Consider the following 21,938-nt stretch of genomic DNA (forward strand, 5'->3'; position numbering starts at 1 on the left):
GACAGGGATGAGATGGCTGGATGGCATCACTGACTCGATAGACGTGAGTCTGGGTGAACTCCGGGAGTTGGTGATAGACAGGGAGGCCTGGCGTGCTGCGATTCATGGGGTTGCAAAGAGTCGGACACGACTGAGCAACTGATCTGATCTGATCTGATCTGATCTAAATTTTATGTGTTTTTTTTTTTTTAACTAGGTCACTTATTTAAATTATTGAGTATTAAGAGTTCTTTATATATTTGGGGTTAAAGTGAAAGTGTTAGTCACTCAGTGGTGTCTAACTCTTTGCGACCCCAGAGACTATAGCCCACCAGTCTTCTCAGTCCATGGGATTTCCTAGGTAAGAATACAGGAGTGGATTGCAATTTGTTTCTCCAGGGCATCTTCCCAACCCAGGGATCGAACCTGGGTCTTCTGCATTGCAGGCAGATTCTTTACCATCTGAGCTATTCTGGATACAAATCCTTTAACAGATATATTGTGCAAATATTTTCTCCTGGTTCTTGAGTTGGTTTTTAATTCTCTTAACAATACCTTCTAATTGAAAATGTCTTTAACAAACCTTTCTTGACAATACCAACAACTTAAAATTTATTATCATTTTCTACTATCATTCATGCGTTTTACATTCAGTCTAGGAAATCTTGGATTAACCCAAGCTCTCAAGCATTTTATTCTATATTTTAAAAGAGTATAATAATTTTAGCTCTTACATTTAGAATTATGGTGCATTTTTGAGTTGAGTTTTGAGTGTGAGTTTTGAGCATGATAGGAAGCGTCAGGGTTGATTTTTTGCACAGAGTATCAAATTCTTATAGTACCACTTACTAAAAGGACTAGCCTTTCTCCATTGAGTTTCCCCAGCACAACTATTGAATATCAATTAGCTATACACTTGTGGGCCTATTTCTGACCTTTATCCTGTATTTCATTGCTTGGCATATACACTAACATCATCTTGGTTACTATATCTTTATAGCAAATTATGATATGAAGTAGCAACATAAACCCTCCAACTTTGTTCTTGGTTTTCAATTTTGCTATTCTATCCTGTCTGTATTTTCATATAGATCTTACAATTAAATCATCAATTAAAAAAACCACTAACATTTTAACTGGGATTGTGTTACAACCGTGTAACACTTTGGGGAAAAATGACATATTTAAAGTGTTGAATCCCTAACCACATGACCATCGTATACCATTCTATTTAAATCTTTATGTTCTCTGAGCAACATTTTGTATGTTTTAGAATCCAGTTCTAACACAAACTGTGTTAAATTTGACTCCAAGTATTTCATGATTTTGATGCTATCATAAATATTGTTTTTGAATTTTAGTTTTCAATTGCTCACTGCTGCTATATAGAGATACAATTGATATTTTCCTGGTAACCTTACATCTTCTCACATACTAAAGTCATCTATTCATTTTAGAAGGCTTCCTTGGTGGCACTAGTGGTAAAGAACCTGCCTGCCAATGCAGGAGACATGAGACGTGGGTTCAATCAATCCCTGGGTCAGGAAGATCTCTGGAAGAAGATATGGCAACCCACTCCAGTCTTCTTGCCTGGAGAATTCCATGGACAGAAGAGCCTGGTGGGCTGTACAGTCAGTCCATAAAGTCACAAAGAGTCAGACACCACTGAAGTGACTTAGCATGCATACATGTAGGATTTTTTACACAGATAATCATTTTGTCTGTGAATGAAGACTAATCACTCCAGTGTCTCCTGGCACCATGTTCTATTTTGAACTCTTACTATAGCCTCACTCTCTTATTTGCCATGGTCCATCTTGCCACAAAACCTTGTTTTTCTCTTTGTTTGAAACTCTCTTTCCTATACTATTTACCAACTGAATGATTGATTGATTATGCTTCAGATCTCAGGTCAAATATAACTTCCTCAGGGAAGCTTTCTCTAGGATAATTCTCCATGTCATCCCTTTCATTCAATTATTTTTCATTAATCCAGCCAACAAATATGAAGTACCTACTATTAAATGCCTACTCTGTGCCATGGTTCTTTCATAGTCCATCTTTGTTTCCTAGTACTTATCATTATTATAATTTTATGTTTATCTCCAGGATTATTTGACCACTACTCCTCTCCTGTAGATTGTAACCTTCAGGAAAATAAGAACCATGATTGGTTCTGTTCTTCTTTGCTGTCCATGCCCAGTTGAAGGCTGTTAACAAGGCAGGTACTATCAAATACTTACTGAATAAACAAATGAGCCCAAAGAAAATACATGTCCAGAGATGGAGGAAACGTTTTGGAGTAGGGGTGACTTATATAATGCTATTCAACACACTGCACAGAAAGACCGTTCCACTGACTCTGTAACCAGAATTTAACTGCCGTATGTATGAAAATGGATCGGAAACATTTTTCAACTGTAATTCTAAGGAAGTTCTAGGAGATGGAATTTAGAGGTTGGGAGCAGACTCTAAGCATGAGGAGTTAAAAATTCACAAATAAAACTTTTAGTTGGATAAAAACAGATGCTGCAACTTCATATTAGACTAAAATAACAATATTTTCTTGTCAGATGAAAAAAAATTAATCCCATAGACCATTGCTAAGTCACTTCAGTCGTGTCCAACTCTGTGCGACCCCATAGACGACAGCCCACCAGGCTCCCCCGTCCCTGGGATTCTCCAGGCAAGAACACTGGAGTGGGGTGCCATTGCCTTCTCCATAGACCATTAGACCATTAGATGCCCTTAAAATTATACCTGTACCTTTTCTAGTTCATGAGTCATTAGGATCTAATTGACCTCAAAACAAACAGGCAAAGGCAATAAACTTGAAATGACTTGCTCAACAAGGTCTTGAATTTATAGGAAATAGCCGGGTTTTGTTCTATTTCAGAGAAAATTAAATAAGCTTAGCTTTGTTTTATCTTTTGAATAAGATAATATCCCAATACTTAAATCTGAGTATGAATTCACATGTTTTAATGCAAAACAAGCTACTCTTACATTAAAAAGTTTAATTTTAAAGGCATTATTTTTCAAGTGTCATTAACACAAGCCACACCTGCCATAATTTCCTGAGTAGTTTTATTTTATCTTTAATTATATATACACTGAATACCTTAACTCAAGTGCAAGAACATCATCACATTCTTATAATGCTTTAAACAAACTTACTTTCGGGACATTTATCAAGGATATCTTTAATGGGAAAGGAAAAAGATAAACATGTCTCTCTTAGGAATCCTTTTCTCCTACACGCATCTCAATGTCAACACTTATTACTGCATATAAATGAAGCAAAAGAAGGAGGAAATTGTGTTGGTTTATCAAGCTTGGATAGAGGTAGCGTTACTATTTTTATCTGACATTTCAATAACAGAATGCCAGTTCAAATGCCATAAAAGTCTGAAAGCAGTGGCTGAGAAAAACATATTGTTTACCTGAAAATCATTGTGTATTTAAAGGCATTATATTCTTCTTATATATGAGATTAGACGATGTACTTAACATCAGACTGTCACAATCCAGGAACATTTTAAACTAAATTAGATATGAAATCAGTACAGCTATTTTTATCATGAACCATAGATTTCCTTTAAAAATATATTCTACAGAAAAAAAAATTATATATACGTACACAATTGAACAGTTCTTAAAAGCTACTCAAGCCAGTGTCCTGAGAAGTGCAAAAAGAAATGATTTATGTGAGTTGAACCACTATCATACCAGGCAATAACCTGTAAAATTCAAATAAGCATTTTAGAAATTCCAAAATATGAGTAAGTGTTATTTCATTTCAAGAAAAAAAATTAAAAATATGGGGGTTTTGGTGGAAAAAATCAGAACTTATTGTTTTTATTTGCAATTAAATGTCAAATGTAAGAATTCACATGGCACAGAGTGAGTTAAAGAAAACACAGGTGCCTAATTCGCAAACTACAAAAAAAACCAGTATAAAGATGACCATCTGGGGAGAGCTGGCTGACTTAATTTTCCTATGAGCTTACCGTCTGCTCCATATTTTTCTTCCAAACTCCACATTCTGACCTTGAGAGTGCATCTACATGTTTTGCTATGTGCACCTCCTTCTGAACATAAATGCAGGCAGATGCAATTATGCAAAGGATATTAATACAACAAATGACATACTGTGTTTTGTAGTTTATTTAATCTCAATTTTCTGAGTTTTTAAAGGTTTTATTTCTGATACTTTTTCAGCCTTTCACAACCATTTTATAAATTCCTAGACTTTCCATGATACATCTGTAAGTATCGACAGCATAGTTCTAGAGAACAAGTGTTTCTTTGAGAGGCTCACAAGGAGGCCCAAAGGCAGACCCGTGAGAACGTCAAGGAAAGGAGCCATAAACCTAGGACAGTACTCCTTATACGGACACAATGGACAGACGACAAAGCTGAAAAAGTAAGGAGTTTCCAGCTTACCACAATATACCGACTACCCAAGTATGCAGAGGATTTTAACTGACATCCTGCAGGATTTCTGAAAGAAGCATCACACTTTATTGACATGGGGAATTAATATGCTAAGAATAAAAACAGGTTTTACATAGGTTATCTTTTTATATCTCAGTCTAAATACTGCAAATGATGCTTACTTTCAAGTACTTGCTGCCGCGTTTTTTCTAAAACTAGTCTTTGGCCGTACCCCACATTATTTTTCTGGGGAAAAAATAAAAAGGAAAGAAAACCTGCAGCTATACTTCTTCAGTATCCCTAATTCATGCTCTACTCATTTCAAGATTATCCTCGTGCACTATATGCTACATGGTATCTGTGCTCCTAAAACTTGTTTCCAGCCTTGAATCAAGCCTTCCAGGTTAAAGCCCTAATTGTTGATTTACAATATTATATCGGTTTCAAGTGTGCTGCATAGTGTGTTGCTACATTTTTTCATTACAATCATGAACCTATGGTTTCAGACAATAAAAGTATTCTCGGGGGAGAGGAACCCTAATTTACTCTTGGTTGTCTTCCAGCATCTTAAAGTTCACTAGGGGCTAAGTTAAGCTCATCAAGGCTGTGGACCCACATTTCCCCTTTGACTTTTTCCCTCTCCCATTCTCACCACCTATTAGTCAATAAGGCATGCCTATCATTATCTCTTCCTTCTTTTCCATTCTCAAAACTCCTTGTCAAATTCATGTAAGCTCATTTAGATTACAACGGTAATATGACGGCAGTCCAAAATTGTCAACTGTTTCAAAGAATAACAGGGTTCCTGGAATAAAGAGTTCCTAGATAGCATATTCAAAAGCAGAGACATTACCTTGCCAACAAAAGTTCGTCTAGTCAAGGCTATGGTTTTTCCTGTGGTCATGTATGGATGTGAGGGTTGGACTGTGAAGAAGGCTGAGCGCCGAAGAATTGATGCTTTTGAACTGTGGTGTTGGAGAAGACTCTTGAGAGTCTCTTGGACTGCAAGGAGATCCAACCAGTCCATTCTGAAGGAGATCAGCCCTGGGATTTCTTTGGAAGGAATGATGCTAAAGCTGAAACTCCAGTACTTTGGCCACCTCATGGGAAGAGTTGACTCATTGGAAAAGACTCTGATGCTGGGAGGGATTGGGGGCAGGAGGAGAAGGGGACGACAGAAGATGAGATGGCTGGATGTCATCACTGACTCGATGGACGTGAGTCTGAGTGAACTCCGGGAGCTGGTGATGGACAGGGAGGCCTGGCGTGCTGCGATTCATGGGGTCTCAAATAGGCGGACATGACTGAGTGACTGAACTGAACTGAATGATCTGCATATTCCATACAATTTGTAGATTCACAAAGTATCTTAAAGGCTACACATTAAAGAAACATCTTTCAGTTTGTTTAGCCTGATGTTTGGGAAACCCAGTATTTCCTAATTCATTTTACCATGGAAAGTTTTTCAAAGAGCATCCAATAAAATCTTCCAGAGTTATGTTTGTAAAGCATTCATCTTCCCCGTATATTAAATCTTGCAGCCAATTTTCAAACTAACCAATAAATATACAGCTCAGATGATTTCACTTCCCTGCTCAAAAGTTTAAAAAAATTTTTTAAAATTTCCTTGTTCTAGATTACCCATCAAACAAAGCTAAGCGCCTCTCACTGCAACCTACATGTTTAATCTTATCTTCCATGACTTCACTCATCTCTGTAGTTCACCGTATGTCAAGCCTAGGATCTACTGTACTATAACTGCTCATCTTCAAACCAAATAAGTGTGTTTCATCAAATAAATGCATACCATCATTTAGCAACGAATCAACCTTTCACACACAACTCTGATACTATGAACATCTCTTTAAAGACTTAATGGTTTCTCTACTATGCTATGGAGAAGGTGATGGCACCCCACTCCAGTACTCTTGCCTGGCAAATTCGATGGATGGAGGAGCCTAGTAGGCTGCAGTCCATGGGGTTGCTGAGAGTTGGACACGACTGAGGGACTTCAGTCCCTCAGGGACTTCACTTTTTACTTTCATGCACTGGAGAAGGAAATGGCAACCCACTCCAGTGTTCTTGCCTGGAGAATCCCAGGGACGGCGGAGCCTGGTGGGCTGCTGTCCATAACGTCACACAGAGTCGGACACGACTGAAGTGACTTAGCAGCAGCAGCAGCAGCAGCAACTATGCTAAAGAAAAATGTATTTCCTTTCTTGTCTCCATGATTTAAAAAACTGTACTCTAGATAAAGTTCAGTTCAGTCGCTCAGTCGTGTCTGACTCTTTGTGACCCCATGAATCGCAGCACACCAGGCCTCCCTGTCCATCACCAACTCCCGGAGTTCACTCAGACTCACGTCCATGGAGTCAGTGATACCATCCAGCCATCTCATCCTCTGTCGTCCCCTTCTCCTGCCTCCAATCCCTCCCAGCATCAGAGTCTTTTCAAATGAGTCAACTCTTTGCATGAGGTGGCCAAAGTACCTGCACTGAATATTTTTAGCAAATTAATTTGTCATTATTGCACTGTTTTCCTAAAATAAAGGTGGTATGTGGTAGTTAGCATTAACTAAGCCAGAAAGGAAATTGGTAAGTAGATGTAGAATGATCACATTACCTGTGATCACTTCATTTCTTAACCAGTGTCAAAATACATATTCTTATCCAATTTAAAAAAAGTAACATCTCCTGAAAATACTTCTAAACCTTACAATTTTTTAATTACAATTTTAACCGAAATGGCACTTATTGTTCAAGAAATAATTAGTTGTACATTTGCTGTTGGTCAGGCATTGGTACCAGGCAAAAAGCAGTCAATAAAATAGACACAGTTATCAGTGTAGTTCTTACCATTCTTACAGACACAGGAGTTCCAGGCATGCTGAGTATTTTATCTCCTTCTAGCTACTACTATACTATTTCTCTGAAAGCAAAAGTTATCCAAAAAAGTTGTCCATACTGTCACTAATATCTCTCTTCTTATTCTCTCTTGAGCCAATACCAATGAAGCTTTTACCACTATTTCAACCACTATTTCAACCAAGTGTCAGGACCATCAGTGACCTTCACACTGCTAACCACAATGGTCAATTCCCAGACAATGTCTTACTTCACCTGTTATTAATACCATTTCACATAGATAAATCTTTCCATCTTCTTAAAAGATTTTATTTACCTGGCTTCTGATCACCTCTCTCTAGTTTTCCTCCCTGGCTGGTGCGTCCACATCTTCTCAACCTTTAAGTGTTATAATTACCCAGAGCTGAGTCATCAAACATCACATCTTCACATCCTCCATATGCCTTTCAGTTCAGTTCAGTTGTTCAATCGTGTCCAACACTTTGTGACCCCATGGACTGCAGCACGCCAGGCTTCCCTGTCCATCACCAACTCCTGGAGCTTACTTAAACTCATGTCCACTGATTGGTGATGCCATCCAGCCATCTCATCCTCTGTTGGTCCCTTCTCCTCCCGCCTTCAATCTTTTCCAGCATCAGGGTCTTTTAAAATGAGTCAGTTCTTCACGTCATGTGGCCAAAGTATTGGAGTTTCAGCTTCAACATCAGTCCTTCCAACGAATATTCAGGACTGACCTCCTTTAGGATGTACTGGTTGGATCTCCTTGCAGTCCAAGGGACTCTCAAGAGTCTTCTCCAACACCACAGTTCAAAAGCATCAATTCTTTGGTGCTCAGCTTTTTTTATAGTCCAACTCTCACATCCATACATAACTACTGGAAAAACCATAGCCTTGACTAGACGGATCCCAGACAGCTTTAAATACCATCTGCTGCTGTTGCTGCTAAGTCACTTCAGTCGTGTGCGACTGTGTGTGACCCCATAGACGGCAGCCCACCAGGCTCCCCCGTCCCTGGGATTCTCAAGGCAAAATACCATCTATATGTTGATAATTCCCATATTTGTATCTCCATCTTGGCCTCTTCTCTTGAGCTCCAGAGTTTTATATACATCTGCCAATTCAAACTCTCCACTGGAGTGTCTAATAGATATCTCTACAAGTCCAAACTCAGTATTTCTCCTGGATGTAACCCCTTCCCTTCTATGTTCTTCTAGAGTCTTTTCAATATCAGGTGAAATGGCATCTTGTCTGATTCTCAAACCAAAGACCTGATTCTCTATTAACCGCTTTGTTTCTCCTACACGTTATACTCAATCAAGCCTTCATCAAATCCTGCTGGCTAAGTCTTCCTAGCAAGTGCAGAATTTGACCACTTATCACTACCTTTCCTGTTACTACCCAGATCTGAACCCCCATCATCTTTGATATGGACGGATTCTTTTAATTACTTTCTAATCTCCCCGTCTACCTTTTACCCCTACTGTCAACACAGCTGCGAGAGCCCGTTCAAACTAAAAACCCTACCGCCTGTAGCTTTATCATCTTAAGAATAAAAGTCAAAGTCCTCAAAACAGCAGGCGTCGGGCTCCGCTGGGCGGAGGGCCCGTGGCCTACCTCAGGCTCTGCTGGGCGGAGGGCCTGTGGCCTACCTGCAGCGCTCGCTCCGAAGCTCGCTCGTCCACGCCACAGTCTAACCTGAGGCGGCCAGACGGCCCTCAGCGGCCGCAGTCACCCCGCATGGCGGCGGGTTACCTACAGCACCTGCGTGCTGACCGGGCAGCCTGGGACCCTGCCCCAACCACGCTGGCAGCTCTGAAAACTGCTGCGGGCAGACCTTCTGCCGCGGGGGCTAGGCTGGGCTGGGACAACCACACTGTCCTCAGACAGATGGGCGCCACCAGGCTAGGCCCCGGACCCCCGACCAATGCGAAGCCCCTCTAGTCTGTCCGCGGGCCCACCCGCCGGGAGGCTAGGCCTGCCGGCGCCGACAATCCCGAACCCCAGCCTCGGGCCGCACTTCCGGGAGCGGCCTGGCGCCGCCTCGCGGCTGCTCCTGGGGCTGCACCTGGCTTTCCGAGGACTCCCCATGCAGAGCCCACACCCTGCGCCTTCCCCCTCCGCCCTGCCCGTCGCAGAGGTAACTGTGACAACTAAAACGACACCACTTGTCCGAGTGCGAGTTCGTGCTCAGTCGTGTCCGACTCTGCGACCCCATGGGCTGTGACCCACCAGCTCTTCTGTCCATGGGATTCTCCAGGCAAGAATACTGAAGTGGGTTGCCATTTCCTCCTCCAGGGCATCTTTCCCACCCCAGGATGGAACCCAGGTCTCTTGCATTACAGGCAGATTCTTTACCATCAGAGCCACCAGGGAAGCCCCCTCACCCCCCGCCCCCTCCGAAAAAAACTGGAGGCCCAAAAGTCTCTCTATCTTCATGGACTTCTACCCTTCCTATTGTTGACTGCCCCAGGCATACCAGGCCTCAGTGCTTTTCCTAAAATACTTTCAGAATATTATTCATTCAAGGCCTTTACCCTTGCCGTTTCTCCTGGGCCACTTTTCTCCACTTATCCTCAGGGAAAACTCCTTATTTACTAATATCTAATGCAGGAGGACTTCCTCAGATCCACCCCTACTTTCCTTGCCCTATGTTTCTCCAGATGACTTAAAATGATAGAAAGTACTATGTACTCACTTGTTTGTCTTGTCCACCCTCCACCCTCACCTCACTAGAATATATGCTTCACAAGAGTTGAAATTATGTCTATGTTAACTGCTGAATCCCCAGGACCTAGAACAGGAGTTAAGACTTAGTAGGCACTCAAGAAATACTGGAGTGAGTATCTGAATGAATTTACAAAAGGGTGGGCTCCCCAGATATCTCAAATGTAAAGAATCCTCCTGCCAATGGGTTCAATTCCTGGGTTGGGAAGATCCCCTGGAGTAGGAAATGGCAACCCACTCCAGTGTTACCTGGAAAAGCCCATGGACAGAGGAGCCTGGAAGGCTACAGTCCATGGGGCCACAATGAGTCAGGCACAACTGAGTGACTGAACACACACACACAAAAGGGCATTATAAACTGCTAAGGAAGCATGAAACAGAGGGAACCAAACTAGTCTTAGAGAACAAGAAAAGACTCTGCGGAATCTGAAACCCAAATGCTAAAAAGACAAGTAGGAATTTGCCAAGAAAAGGGAGAAAGAAGAAGGGAAAGTTTCTCCCCACAGAGAGAACAGTGCTGACTCTGAGTTTGTTTCTTCAACAAACATTCATTAAACACCTGCAATGTGCCAGGCTGTGTTCTAGGCATTTGGGACGTACATAGTAAAAAGGAAAGGCCATACATAAATTATTTTTGGCATATGGTCAGTTCATAAAATTAAGAACATATTAAGATATATTTAAAATGTTGGAAAATGATAAGCCACCAAAGAGTTTAATGCAAAGAGTGATATGATCACTTTCACATTTCAGAAAATCAAAACTAAACATAAAGCTAACCCCCAGTTCCTGGCTGTTTTGATACTTAACCGACAATAGCTTCCATTCAGGTTCCACAGTCATTTCTAATATAAGCCTATAGTATCAGATAAAGCAAAACAGTGCTAATTTTCCTATATGTAAATTGTTTAAATGGTCTTATAAATAGAAGTTCTCAAGTTTTTCAAAACTTTAATATAATTTAATGTCATTTTATTTTTTAAAAGTCTTCTTTCTTAGCATACTTACTATTTTTCAGTGTCATATTCTTTCCTTATAAGTTCTATTTTTTTAGAGTACACTTTTAAATCATTATAAATATGTTTATGGTCTCTTTCTGATTTCTTCTATATTTCCCATTCTTCTCTATGAATTTCTGTTCCTTCTGCACAAAACACAGAACTCACTCACCCCCTGACTTGTCAGCACTGACTCACTCCTATGTTCTCCTCATTTCTTTCTAAGGTTTATTTGTGAGCTCCTATTTGGCAGGGATTATTTCTTTGATGAGAAACCAGTGTGACTGGATGTTTCTTAAGAGTGCTTTCATTTTACTTCCTCTAGTCTGTCCTAGGCTTAGATTCATTTTATCTAAGTTTCTTGAGAGAAAGTGTTCTGAACTAACTCAGTGGTATATATTCAGACTCCAAGCTAAGTAATACAGTTTAGGGTACGGGTATAATGAAAATTTAAGATATTTCCTCCAGTACCTGCTTTGTCCCTAGCCATGGGCTTATTTCTCAGTCTATGACCACTTGGCATCCACTTCATCTCCCTCTGTCCTCACCTGCCAAGATGTCAGCTCGATATCAATGCCATTACAGCCTTCACTTCCCCTTTCATTCCTGGCACCTGGAGATTACGCTTTCTCACTTGCAATCCAAACTACAGAGAGTTTTTTAATTGTTAGATTTTTATCTGGCACATCTTGATGTTTGTGATCGGAGAGGTTCTGTGTTAGCTCAGTCTGCCATACTACGGATTCACTCAAATTAGTCTCTAAATAGAACTTTAATTTGAAATGTGAGCAACAACATAAAGACAGTCTGCCTAACCAAATAGTTGCTCAGATGTGCAAATAAATACCAAATATTAACCAGGCTGCAAAACTGCTTTCAGAGTCTACCTCCCCAACTGGGAATACACTTTCTTACTCAATTAGGTTAGTGTGAATTACAGCTCACATAAGGATGAGTTAACTTTGCACAACAGTAATAGTAAAAGGTATAGAAACTCATCCAAGCAAAGAGGGAAGGTGAGCCAGGCTCACACCCAGCATGGCAGGAGAGACACTAGGTGCCATACAAGTGGGGAAAGAGAATTAGCTAAAGTGTTTAACTGCCTGAGGAGAGTCCAAACATGAGCTAACATGACAATATAAAACCTCTGGGAGTGGTGAATAATCCCAGACCTTCTTTTCTTCAAGATTTTTTTTTTTTTTAATGTGGGCCATTTTTCAAGTCTTTATTGAATTTGTTACAATAATATTTCTATTTTATATTTTGGTTTTTTGGCTGCGAGGCATGTGGGATTTTAGGTCCCTGACCAGGGATCAAACTGGCAACCCCCACTTTGGAAGGCAAAATCTGAACCATTGGACCACCAGGGAAATCTTTCACATGCTTTTTTCACAAACTTTTACTAGGAGCTGATGAGAAAGAATGGATCACAGTTAAGAGTAAAAGTAAAAACCCATTACAGCTAGGAGACAGATAAAACACTTCTACCCCAAGGTGGGGGCTTCCCGGGTGGCTCAGTGATAAAGAATCCTCCTGCCAATGCAGGATATTCGGGTTCGATCCCTGAGTCGGGAAGATCCCCTGGAGGAGGAAATGGCAGTATTCCCCCAGTATACTCCAGTATTCTTGCCTGGGAAATCCCATGGACAGAGGAGGCTGGCGGGCTATAGTTCATGGGGTCTCAAGGATTTGGACACAACTGAGCATACATACATGCACCCACCCCAGGGTGGAGTGAGAGGGAGGCAGGAAAGAGTGCTAACTCTGCGATCTTATACCGGTATTATTAGCAGTCCTCTACCACTGAAGAAGGGACAGGGAGCTCTCCCACCAAGACCCTCCAAGGACGAGGGAAAGGTTTAGTCTGGTAGACCGGGGAGAGACAGGATCACTGAGAAAGCCCATTCCTGAAACTCGGGAACAGGGTCTTCCTGAGACCAAGGCTGGGCTAGGACAACAGAGAAGCTCCTTTGTCTCCCACCACCAGGCTAGCAACTACCAAGAATCAAGCAACAGTAGTCTACCTCTGGGGGATTGGAGAGAGCAAAGAGCAAGAACCATCTGGGACACTGTGTACAAGGAAGACTGCAAGCTGAGGGTCAAGCAACTCAAATGGTTAAACTGAATGCAAACTTAAAAGCCATTCTCTCTTTCCTATTTCTTTAATGCTCTGAAAGGTTGGCAGGCATTGTCTGTAAAAAGCCTGAGAGTAAATAGTATTCGCTTTACAGACCAAATGGCCTCTGTTGCAATTATTCAACTCTGCCCCTGTAGCCGAAAAGCAGCCATAGACGAATGAGCATGGCTGTGTTCCAATAAACCTTTACTTATAAACATGGAGATTTGAATTTAAAACAGTTGTCATATATCACAAATTATTTTTCTTTTTTATATTTCCAACCATTTTAAAATAATGTAAAAAAAAATCATTTTTAGCTCACAGGCTGAATTTGGTTTTGGGTCTATAACCAAGCCCTGGTTTAAAGCACGATTAGTAGCACTGACTTTTGCATTTATGACACAGAAATAGTAATAGCATAAAAGCCAAGAGGGAGCAGCCGGAAATAAGGAAGGCTGTGACAAGTCAAAGACAAATACCGTAAACTCTACCCCCAACATTAAAAGAAAGACTTACAGCAAAAAGCCTTTCCCTTCTCCAGGGGATCTTCCCAACCCAGGGATCAACCCAGGTCTCCCACATTGTAGGCAGATTCTTTACCATCTGAGCCACAAGGGAATCCCAAGAACACTGGAGTGGGTAGCCTATCCCTTCTCCAGCAGATATTCCTGATCCAGAAACTGAACCAGAGTCTCCTGCATTGCAGGCAGATTCTTTACCAACTGAGCTATTATGGAAGCCCAAAATAAGCAAAGGCTTATTAAATATTAGATCAGTAAAATATTATTTGAATGGAATATGCTTAGTTACAGCTCCTTTACATTTGGAAAAGGCATAATTTACAAATCTTTCACCTTGAAAGATACCCAGGAGAAACCTATAAGAAAAAAATAATTAAATGTATTTAAATAATTAAATGTATTTGAAAACAATGGAGAAAAATCCAAGAAAAGAAGCTTTGAAAACATGTTAGAACTTGTAAGACAAAGATTTCTTTCTTTTTGGCTGTTCTGTGTGGCATGTGGGATCTTAGTTCCCCAACAAGGGATCGAACCTGCATCCCCTGTGCTAGAAGCTCAAGTCCTAACTGCTGGACTGCCAGGCAACTCCCAAGACAAAGATTTCTAAACCCACTGAGGGAAGAAATTAAACTAAGCAGGAAATTAGGCATACTTCAGTGTATATCTGTGTACAGCTAATCTTACCCACTGCTAATTTATTCAACTACTTAGGATAGAGGGTTGCTAAGGCCAGGATCATGTGATGAGTGCTACAGTGTCCTAGCCTGCTGCTGCTAAGTCGCTTCAGTCGCGTCCGACTCTGTGTGACCCCATAGATGGCCGCCCACCAGGCTCCCCCGTCCCTGGGATTCTCCAGGCAAGAACACTGGAGTGGGTTGCCATTTCCTTCTCCAATGCATGAAAGTGAAAGTGAAGTCGCTCAGTCGTGTTCGACTCCTAGCGACCCCATGGACTGCAGCCCACCAGGCTCCTCTGTCCATGGGATTTGCCAGGCAAGAGTTCTGGAGTGGGGTGCCATTGCCTTCTCCTAAGCCTAGGTGGCTTAAAATACAGACCTTTTCTTCTCACAGTTTTGGAGTCTGGGGAGTTCAAGATCAAGGTGCCAGCAAATTCAGCTTCTGGTGAGAATCTCTTCCCAGCTGGCAGCCATCTGCCTCCTGGATGTATACACACTCACACGGCAAGGACAGGGAGAGCCCTAGTGCTCTAGAGGTGGTTAGACAGTATCACCGACTCAATGGACATGAATTTGACCAAACTCTGGGGGACAGTGGAAGACAGAGGAGTCTAGTGTGCTACAGTCCATGGAGTCACAAAGAGTTGGACGTGACTTGGCAACTGAACGACAATAGTCACATCATGACCTCCACCCTCATGACCTCATCTAGCCCTAATTATTGCTTGAAGGCGCCACGTCCAAACTATACTGGGGCTTAGGACTTCAACATATGAATGGGAAAGGGAGAGACAAAAGCCTGCAGTCCATAGCATATACAATCTTAATATTTTGCTACACGAAGTTATCATTTGATGCCAAACTGTCAATACTTAGAAGATGTAAGTCATCAGAAGAAATGAGTGTCTACATGATCCAGAATACCTTATTTATCCAGAGGTGTGTATCTGTAGTCTGAAAAGCTGGTGGGATGCAGAATTTCCCTTTGAGCCATGCAAATAAAACCTCATCATTCCTTTAGTAACATGCACTGGTATACTGCTTTACTTATTTTATCTTCCACTATATTTTTACAAGAACTTCATTTTCCAGAGAACATTTTCTGTACCCAGAAAAGAGAAGGAAATAAATCCTGTATTTTCAGGTGAAAAATGGTTAAAAAAATTAACAATTTTGGCCTAAAGGAGTAATTTTCAGTTGCCTCACAGGAGGTTTGCTTAGGTGGTAGACAAATATGGCATAGCTCGGGCCACTGAAACACATGTTAAAACCCCAAGGCATTTAGTTTAATGATCATGGGTAAGCATAGTGTGTTTATACCCTTCAGGATATTTAGAGCCAATCTTGAAGGAAGAAAAAGAAGTCACAATTTTTCTCTTTGTGCCTGAAAAGTCAGGTTGTGCCGCACTTGTTCCACTTAAAGGAAAAGATTGTAGGGAAAGAGACCCAGGGCCCTGTTATCACTTTTTCAGCTCCCTCTGTGAGCCTGTCAACACTCCAAGTCTGTAAAGAAGTTTCACCTGTGCATGACAGATCAGTGAAAGAAAATCCGAATGTCACAGTCATTATCTCTTGGTTCCTTGGCACAGCATGGAAAGAAGGACCAGAATGTGGCTAGTACTTTCTTACAATTTCATATATTGGCATTCTCATCTTTTGTACTAAGAAAGTAATAAACATGATTAAGAGTAAGCACAACCATGTATGAAACACGTGCTCTTTTCAAATAATTGTGCTAGGCTTTTAAAATATATCACAATTAGTCTTTACCAACATCAGTATATGTCCCTTCTGTAAGCTTTGACTTTCCCTTCTGTCTGGACAACGGACTCTCCTGGTGGTACCTCCTATCCGTCTGTCTGCTCTTTGAAGCCTCTGCAAGCACCTCTTTGCCTGCGTTGTCTTACAAGTTCAAGTTCCCCAAAGCTTGTTACAGACCCTGTTATAGGCCTCTGTACTTGCTCTCTGCAGTGTATCACAGTGATTAAGCTCAAGGCCTCAATATCAACCAGCCTGAGTTCCAATCCCTTTATTTAGCCTTTTTCTGCCTCAATTCCTACGTCTTCAAAATACTAATAGCACCGACACCAGAGGTTTGTCTTCAGGACTAACTGAAGTCAAATATGAGAACCTCTTAAGCACAATGCCTGGTGTGCAGTAAATACTCAATATGTGTGAGCTGTTGCTAAAATACTCAAATTATGTTATCATAAATTATCTGATAATGTCTATCTTCCCTGGGCTGCACGCTTTACCCCTAGCCTTGGACTCTGTGCCTGGCACATGGCAGATTCTCCTTCTGTCTTGCATGGCTAAGAGAGGGAAGAACCAAAGGAATGCATCACCATACAAAGTGGGCATCGCTACTGCTATGTTAAGGATGAAAGAAATAGAATGCGGAGAAAGTAAGCAGCATTCTAAGCTCCCACAGAGAGTAAGTGGCAGAACTGCAATTCAAATCCATATCTGTCTAAATCTGAAGCTTGTGCACTTCACATTTGTTGCACTGGGAAAAATCCATGCCCTGGGGAGAAGGGGATGGGGAATAATCAATCAATATTGAGCAGCTTATTTAATAGTATGAACTTGGCAGTGTTCTAAGCACTTAAATACATTTTCTCATTTTTACAGTAAATTTAGGAGGAAGAGACTACTATTATTTGCAACTTTATAGATGAAAAGTAAAGGAAAGAGAGAAGATTTTAACAGGCTAAGGTTACAGAGCAAAGGAAGGGGCAGGTAGAGGTAGGATTTGAACCCAGATGTCTGGATCTAGTGCTCGCACCCCTGACTGGCACCTGTATGCCTCTCTCAGCATCATGGGATGCTTCACAATTAAACAGCACTAAACAAGAGTCAGAGAGTCACTCTTGGTTATATATTCCACAGTCAACTGTTTAATTATTTATTTTTAACTTTTTAAAAATAGCCGATTGTAGTACAGCTGATTAACAATATGTTGATAGGTTCAGGTGAACAGCAAAGGGACTCGCCCATACATGTACATATATCCATTCTCCTCCAAATTCCCCTCCCATCCAGGCTGTCACATACTATTGAGCAGAGTTTCATGTGCTATACAGTGGGACCTTGTTGGTTATCCATTTTAAACACAGCACTGCATACCTGTCCAACCCAAACTTCCTAACTATCCCTTCATCCCATTCTTCTCCCCTGGAAACCATAAGTTTGTTCTCTGAGTCTGTGAATCTGTTTTTGTTTTATAAATAAGTGCATTTGTATCATTTCTTTTGAGTTTCCACCTATAAGGGATGTCATACGATACTTCTCCTTCTCTATCTGACTTCACTCAGTATGACAATCTCACGGTCCATCCATGTTAGTACACTTTTGATATCTGCAGATAAATAGAATAAAATAAAACCCCCAAACATCTACATAAATTCTGGTCCATGTCCTTAACAATTACTGAATCTTAAAAGTCCATCTATAACAACTTTTCCAGTTTGTCATTCAACTTTTGCCTGTACTTTTCCAGTAATGCAGTAATAGGATGTTCATGAATTCCCGGAAGGCACCTGTTCTAATTTTAAACAGAATGAATGCAGGAAATTTTTTCTTGAATAAAAATTCTGTCATCCTGTATCCTTTGGTAACTTACCTAGGTTTATCCCCTGAAGCTATGTGGTATTTGAATGAAAAAAAATTAATTTATTCAGCACACCTTTGAGCACTTATCTTTCAGGTACTGTGATAGGCAATGCATACACAAAGATGAATATAAATAACTTATGCTGCTAGGGTGACAGTAGTGTAAATGAGATTTTTCTATATTGTGTGGTACAGTTATGAAAAAATAATGTAACAGAAGCATCAAGAAAGAAGTGATTTGGGGAAAGAGGTAGCTGACACATTAGTAATTGTACAGGAAACTTTTTATTTTGACCTCCAGGCATCTCCAAGTGCTCCTTGCTTCTACAGAATACCAAAATAAACATGGTCTCTGCCTCTTAAGTGAATAATGCAAAGAAATAAGCAAAACAATGGAACGGGAAAGACTAGTGATCTCTTCAAGAAAATTAGAGATACTAAGGGAACATTTCACGCAAAAATGGGTACAATAAAGGAAAGAAATGGTAAGGACCTAACAGAAGTAGAAGAGATTAAGAAGAGGTGGCAAGAATACATAGGAGAACTATACAAAAAAGTCTCAATGACCAACACACTACAATGGTGTGTTACTCACCTAGAGTCAGACATCCTGGAGTGTGAAGTCAAGTGGGCCTTAGGATGCATTACTATGAACAAAGATAGTGGAGGTGCTAGAATACCAGCTGAACGATTTCAAATCTTAAACATGATGCTGTTACAGTGATGCACTCAATATGCCAGTACATTTGGAAAACTCAGCAATGACCACAGGACTGGAAAAGGTCCATTTTCATTCCAATCCCAAAGAAGGGCAATGCCAAAAAATGTACAAACCACCATACAATTGTATTCATTTCCCATGCTAGCAAGGTAATACTCAAAATCCTTCAAGCTAGGCTTCAACAATATGTGAACTGAGAACTTCCAGATGTACAAGCTGGATTCAGATGAGGCAGAGGAACCAGAGATCAAATTGGCAACATCTGTTGGATCATAGAAAAAGCAAGAGAATTTCAGAAAAACATTCACCACCTCATTGACTACACTAAAGCCTGTAACTGCGTGGATCACAACAAACTGTGGAAAAGTCTTAAAGAGACAGAAATACCAGACCACCTTATCTGCCTCCTGAGAAACCTGTATGCAGGTCAAGAAGCAAGAGTCAGAATCAGACATGGAACAACAGACTGGTTCCAAATAGGACAAGGAGTTCGTCAAGGCTGTATATTGTCACCCTGTTTATTTAGCTTATATGCAGAGTACATCATGAGAAACGCTGGACTGGAAGAAACACAATCTGGAATCAAGATTGCCGGGAGAAATATCAATAAGCTCAGAAATGTAGATGATACTGCCCTTATGGCAGAAAGGGAAGAGGAACTAAAGAGCTTCTTGATGAAGGTGAAAGTGAAAAAGCTGGCTTAAAACTCAACATTCAAAAAATGAAGGTCATGGCATCCAGTCCCATCGCTTCATGGAAATAGGGAAAAAATGGAAACAGTGACAGACTATTTTCTTAAAATCACTGTGGACAGTGACTGCAGCCATGAAAAGAAAAGATGCTTGCTTCTTGGAAGAAAAGCTGTGACAAATCTAGACAGCATATTAGAAAGCAGGGACATCACTTTTCCAACAAAGGTCCATATAGTCAAAGCTATGGTTTTTCCAATAGTCATACAGATGTGAGAGTTGGACCATAGAGAAGGTTGAGTGCTGAAGAATTGATGCTTTTGAAATACTGTGGCACTGAAGAAGACTCTTGAGAGTCCCTTGGACAGTGAGGAGATCAAACCCGTCAATCCTAAAGGAAATCAACCCTGAATATTCATTGGAAGGACTGATGCTGAAGCGGAAACTCCAATACGTTGGCCACATGATGAGAAGAACCGACTCATTGTAAATAAGACCTTGATGCTGGGAAAGACTGAGGGCATGAGGAGAAAGGGGTGACAGAGGATGGGATGGCTGGATGGCATCACTGACTCAATGCATATGAGTTTGCGCAAACTCCAGGAGGTAGCATGGAGACCATCCACGGACAGGGAAGCCTGGCGTGTTGTAGTCCATGGAAAGATTAGGAAACGACTCAGCAACTGAACAGCAACTGCCTCTTGGTACCGTATGCTTGAAGATAACAAACCTTATCTGGCCCTGCCTCCTGGCAGTATGGCAGGAGTACAGTTGACCCTCCATATTTGGGGGTTCAGCGTCTGCGGATTCAGCTGGGTTGAATCACAGATGGGTTGCTTGAATCTCGGAATGCAGAACATAAGGGCCTAAGGATACAAATGATCAACTGTACCACACCTTTTTATATAAGGGACTAGAGCACCCAAGGATTTTGTTATCTGCAGGCAGTCCTGGAACCAATGCCCTGTGGATATCAAAGGATGCCTTTCTGGACTTTGAGGACTCAGAAAAAATAACTATCATTGTTAAATGGTTCCCATGTGTCAGGCCTATTTTAAGTATTTTGCACATATTAACTCATTTAAAGTCCATCTAACTTGAGTTTAAATATTATTGCCATTTGTAATTCCCATTACCCTATCCCCTTCCCTTCTTTTGGTGAAAGATGATTCTTGGATAGAAAAAAAAAAAAAAAAAAAAAACTAGATCATAATGAAATTTTGTTAACTATCACCACAATAGGCAAATAAACAAAAATAGCAGAACCAGTTGGACTTGAAATAGCTACTGTGTTTCTAGAGGAACTTGAAAGTGAAAGTGAAGTCACTCAGTCACGTCCGACTCTTTGCAACTCCATGGACAGTAGCCTGCACCAGGCTCCTCCGTCCATGGGATTTTCTAGGCAAGAGTAGTGGAGTGGGTTGCCATTTCCTTCTCCAAGGGATCTTCCCAACCCAGGGATCGAACCCAGGTCTCCCGCATTATAGACAGATACTTTACCAACTGAGCCACCAGGGAAGTGACCACCAGTTTAATTTAGAAGCCCTTGTTTTCCAAGATAGATACCATCTGAGTATAACTTCAGTTTAAGTTTCAATTCAGCATAACTTTTTTCAAGTAGTCTTTGGGCATATTTACTTTTAATAGGCAAATCTTCAAATTCAGCTAGCACATTAGGTAGTAAAACTCAGTCATGGAGAATAAAAAACAACTCTATCACCTAGACCAGAGTTACCTTTGGCAACACTGATGTAATCAACACGACTTAAAGGTTGTCTTTTCATTTGCCAACCCAGAGTCATTTCAAATTAAAGCCATTCTAACTTGTTTATCAGGACACAGCTCTATCATTCATCCACTTGTGGTTAAAAGAAAAATAAGGCAGTATAGTTTACATGTGTGTTTGGGGTTGAGGGTAGGGGAAGAGGTGGATTCTGCTTGGCTCTCATCCTGTCTCTTTTTGTAACCTTTTCAGTTGTCTTCTGGCATTAACTTCTCTGGTTCAATTAACAAGTTAAGATGGCAGGTGGATGTCGGCAATGGAAGTAGGGCTACAAGCCTCAACACTGGTAACTCACATCCCTTCTTGGCCCTGGAGAGCATTCCACATTTAGGTCTGCTACACACACACACACACACACACAGCAACATGATTAAGGATGATAGCTACCACTTTTACGTTATTACAGGTTGGAAGGCTTTTTTTTTTTTTTTTAGCATTAAGAATGACTCTAAGCTAGCTAGTCCAACTAAGTCAATTTCATTCATCCATTTATTCAATCAATCAATATGAAGAGTGCACCAACCATGTACCAGATGATGCATTGAGCTCTATTCAAACAAATTCAGGATAGTCTCTGACCTAATGAAGACTTCATCCCAACAGACAAGTGTCAGAACTAAGTAAAGAGCTTTCTCCAAGAGAAAGCTTAGAATAGCGCCCCTAAAACTCAGTATATATCTTCCTTTTTTTTTTTTTTTTTTTGAAATCCAAATTGCATTCATTTTCACAATATCAATACTAAACTCAAGACAGCAACTTCATCAAATATAAATGTTTCAAAAGTAAAAGGCAATCTTAATTTTTTTTTATCCTAT

The 21,938-nt window shown here is 40.8% G+C and overlaps 1 protein-coding gene across 1 annotated transcript in view; it reads right to left on the reverse strand.

Annotated features, from left to right (window-relative positions):
- The window catches only part of LIN7A (lin-7 homolog A (C. elegans)), a 165,688-nt gene that overhangs the window by 137,699 nt on the left and 6,051 nt on the right, over nt 1-21,938 (reverse strand). The window contains exons 3-4 of the mRNA XM_010832077.1: nt 9,280-9,421; nt 8,930-8,975 (exon numbers count right to left, since the gene is read on the reverse strand). Of these exons, the coding sequence (XP_010830379.1) occupies nt 8,930-8,975; nt 9,280-9,421 (188 nt within the window). The remainder of the gene's footprint in view (nt 1-8,929; nt 8,976-9,279; nt 9,422-21,938) is intronic.

Source organism: Bison bison, unplaced genomic scaffold (assembly GCF_000754665.1).
Source record: "Bison bison bison isolate TAMUID 2011002044 unplaced genomic scaffold, Bison_UMD1.0 scf7180017864535, whole genome shotgun sequence".
In the NCBI taxonomy this organism is placed as follows: domain Eukaryota; kingdom Metazoa; phylum Chordata; class Mammalia; order Artiodactyla; family Bovidae; genus Bison; species Bison bison.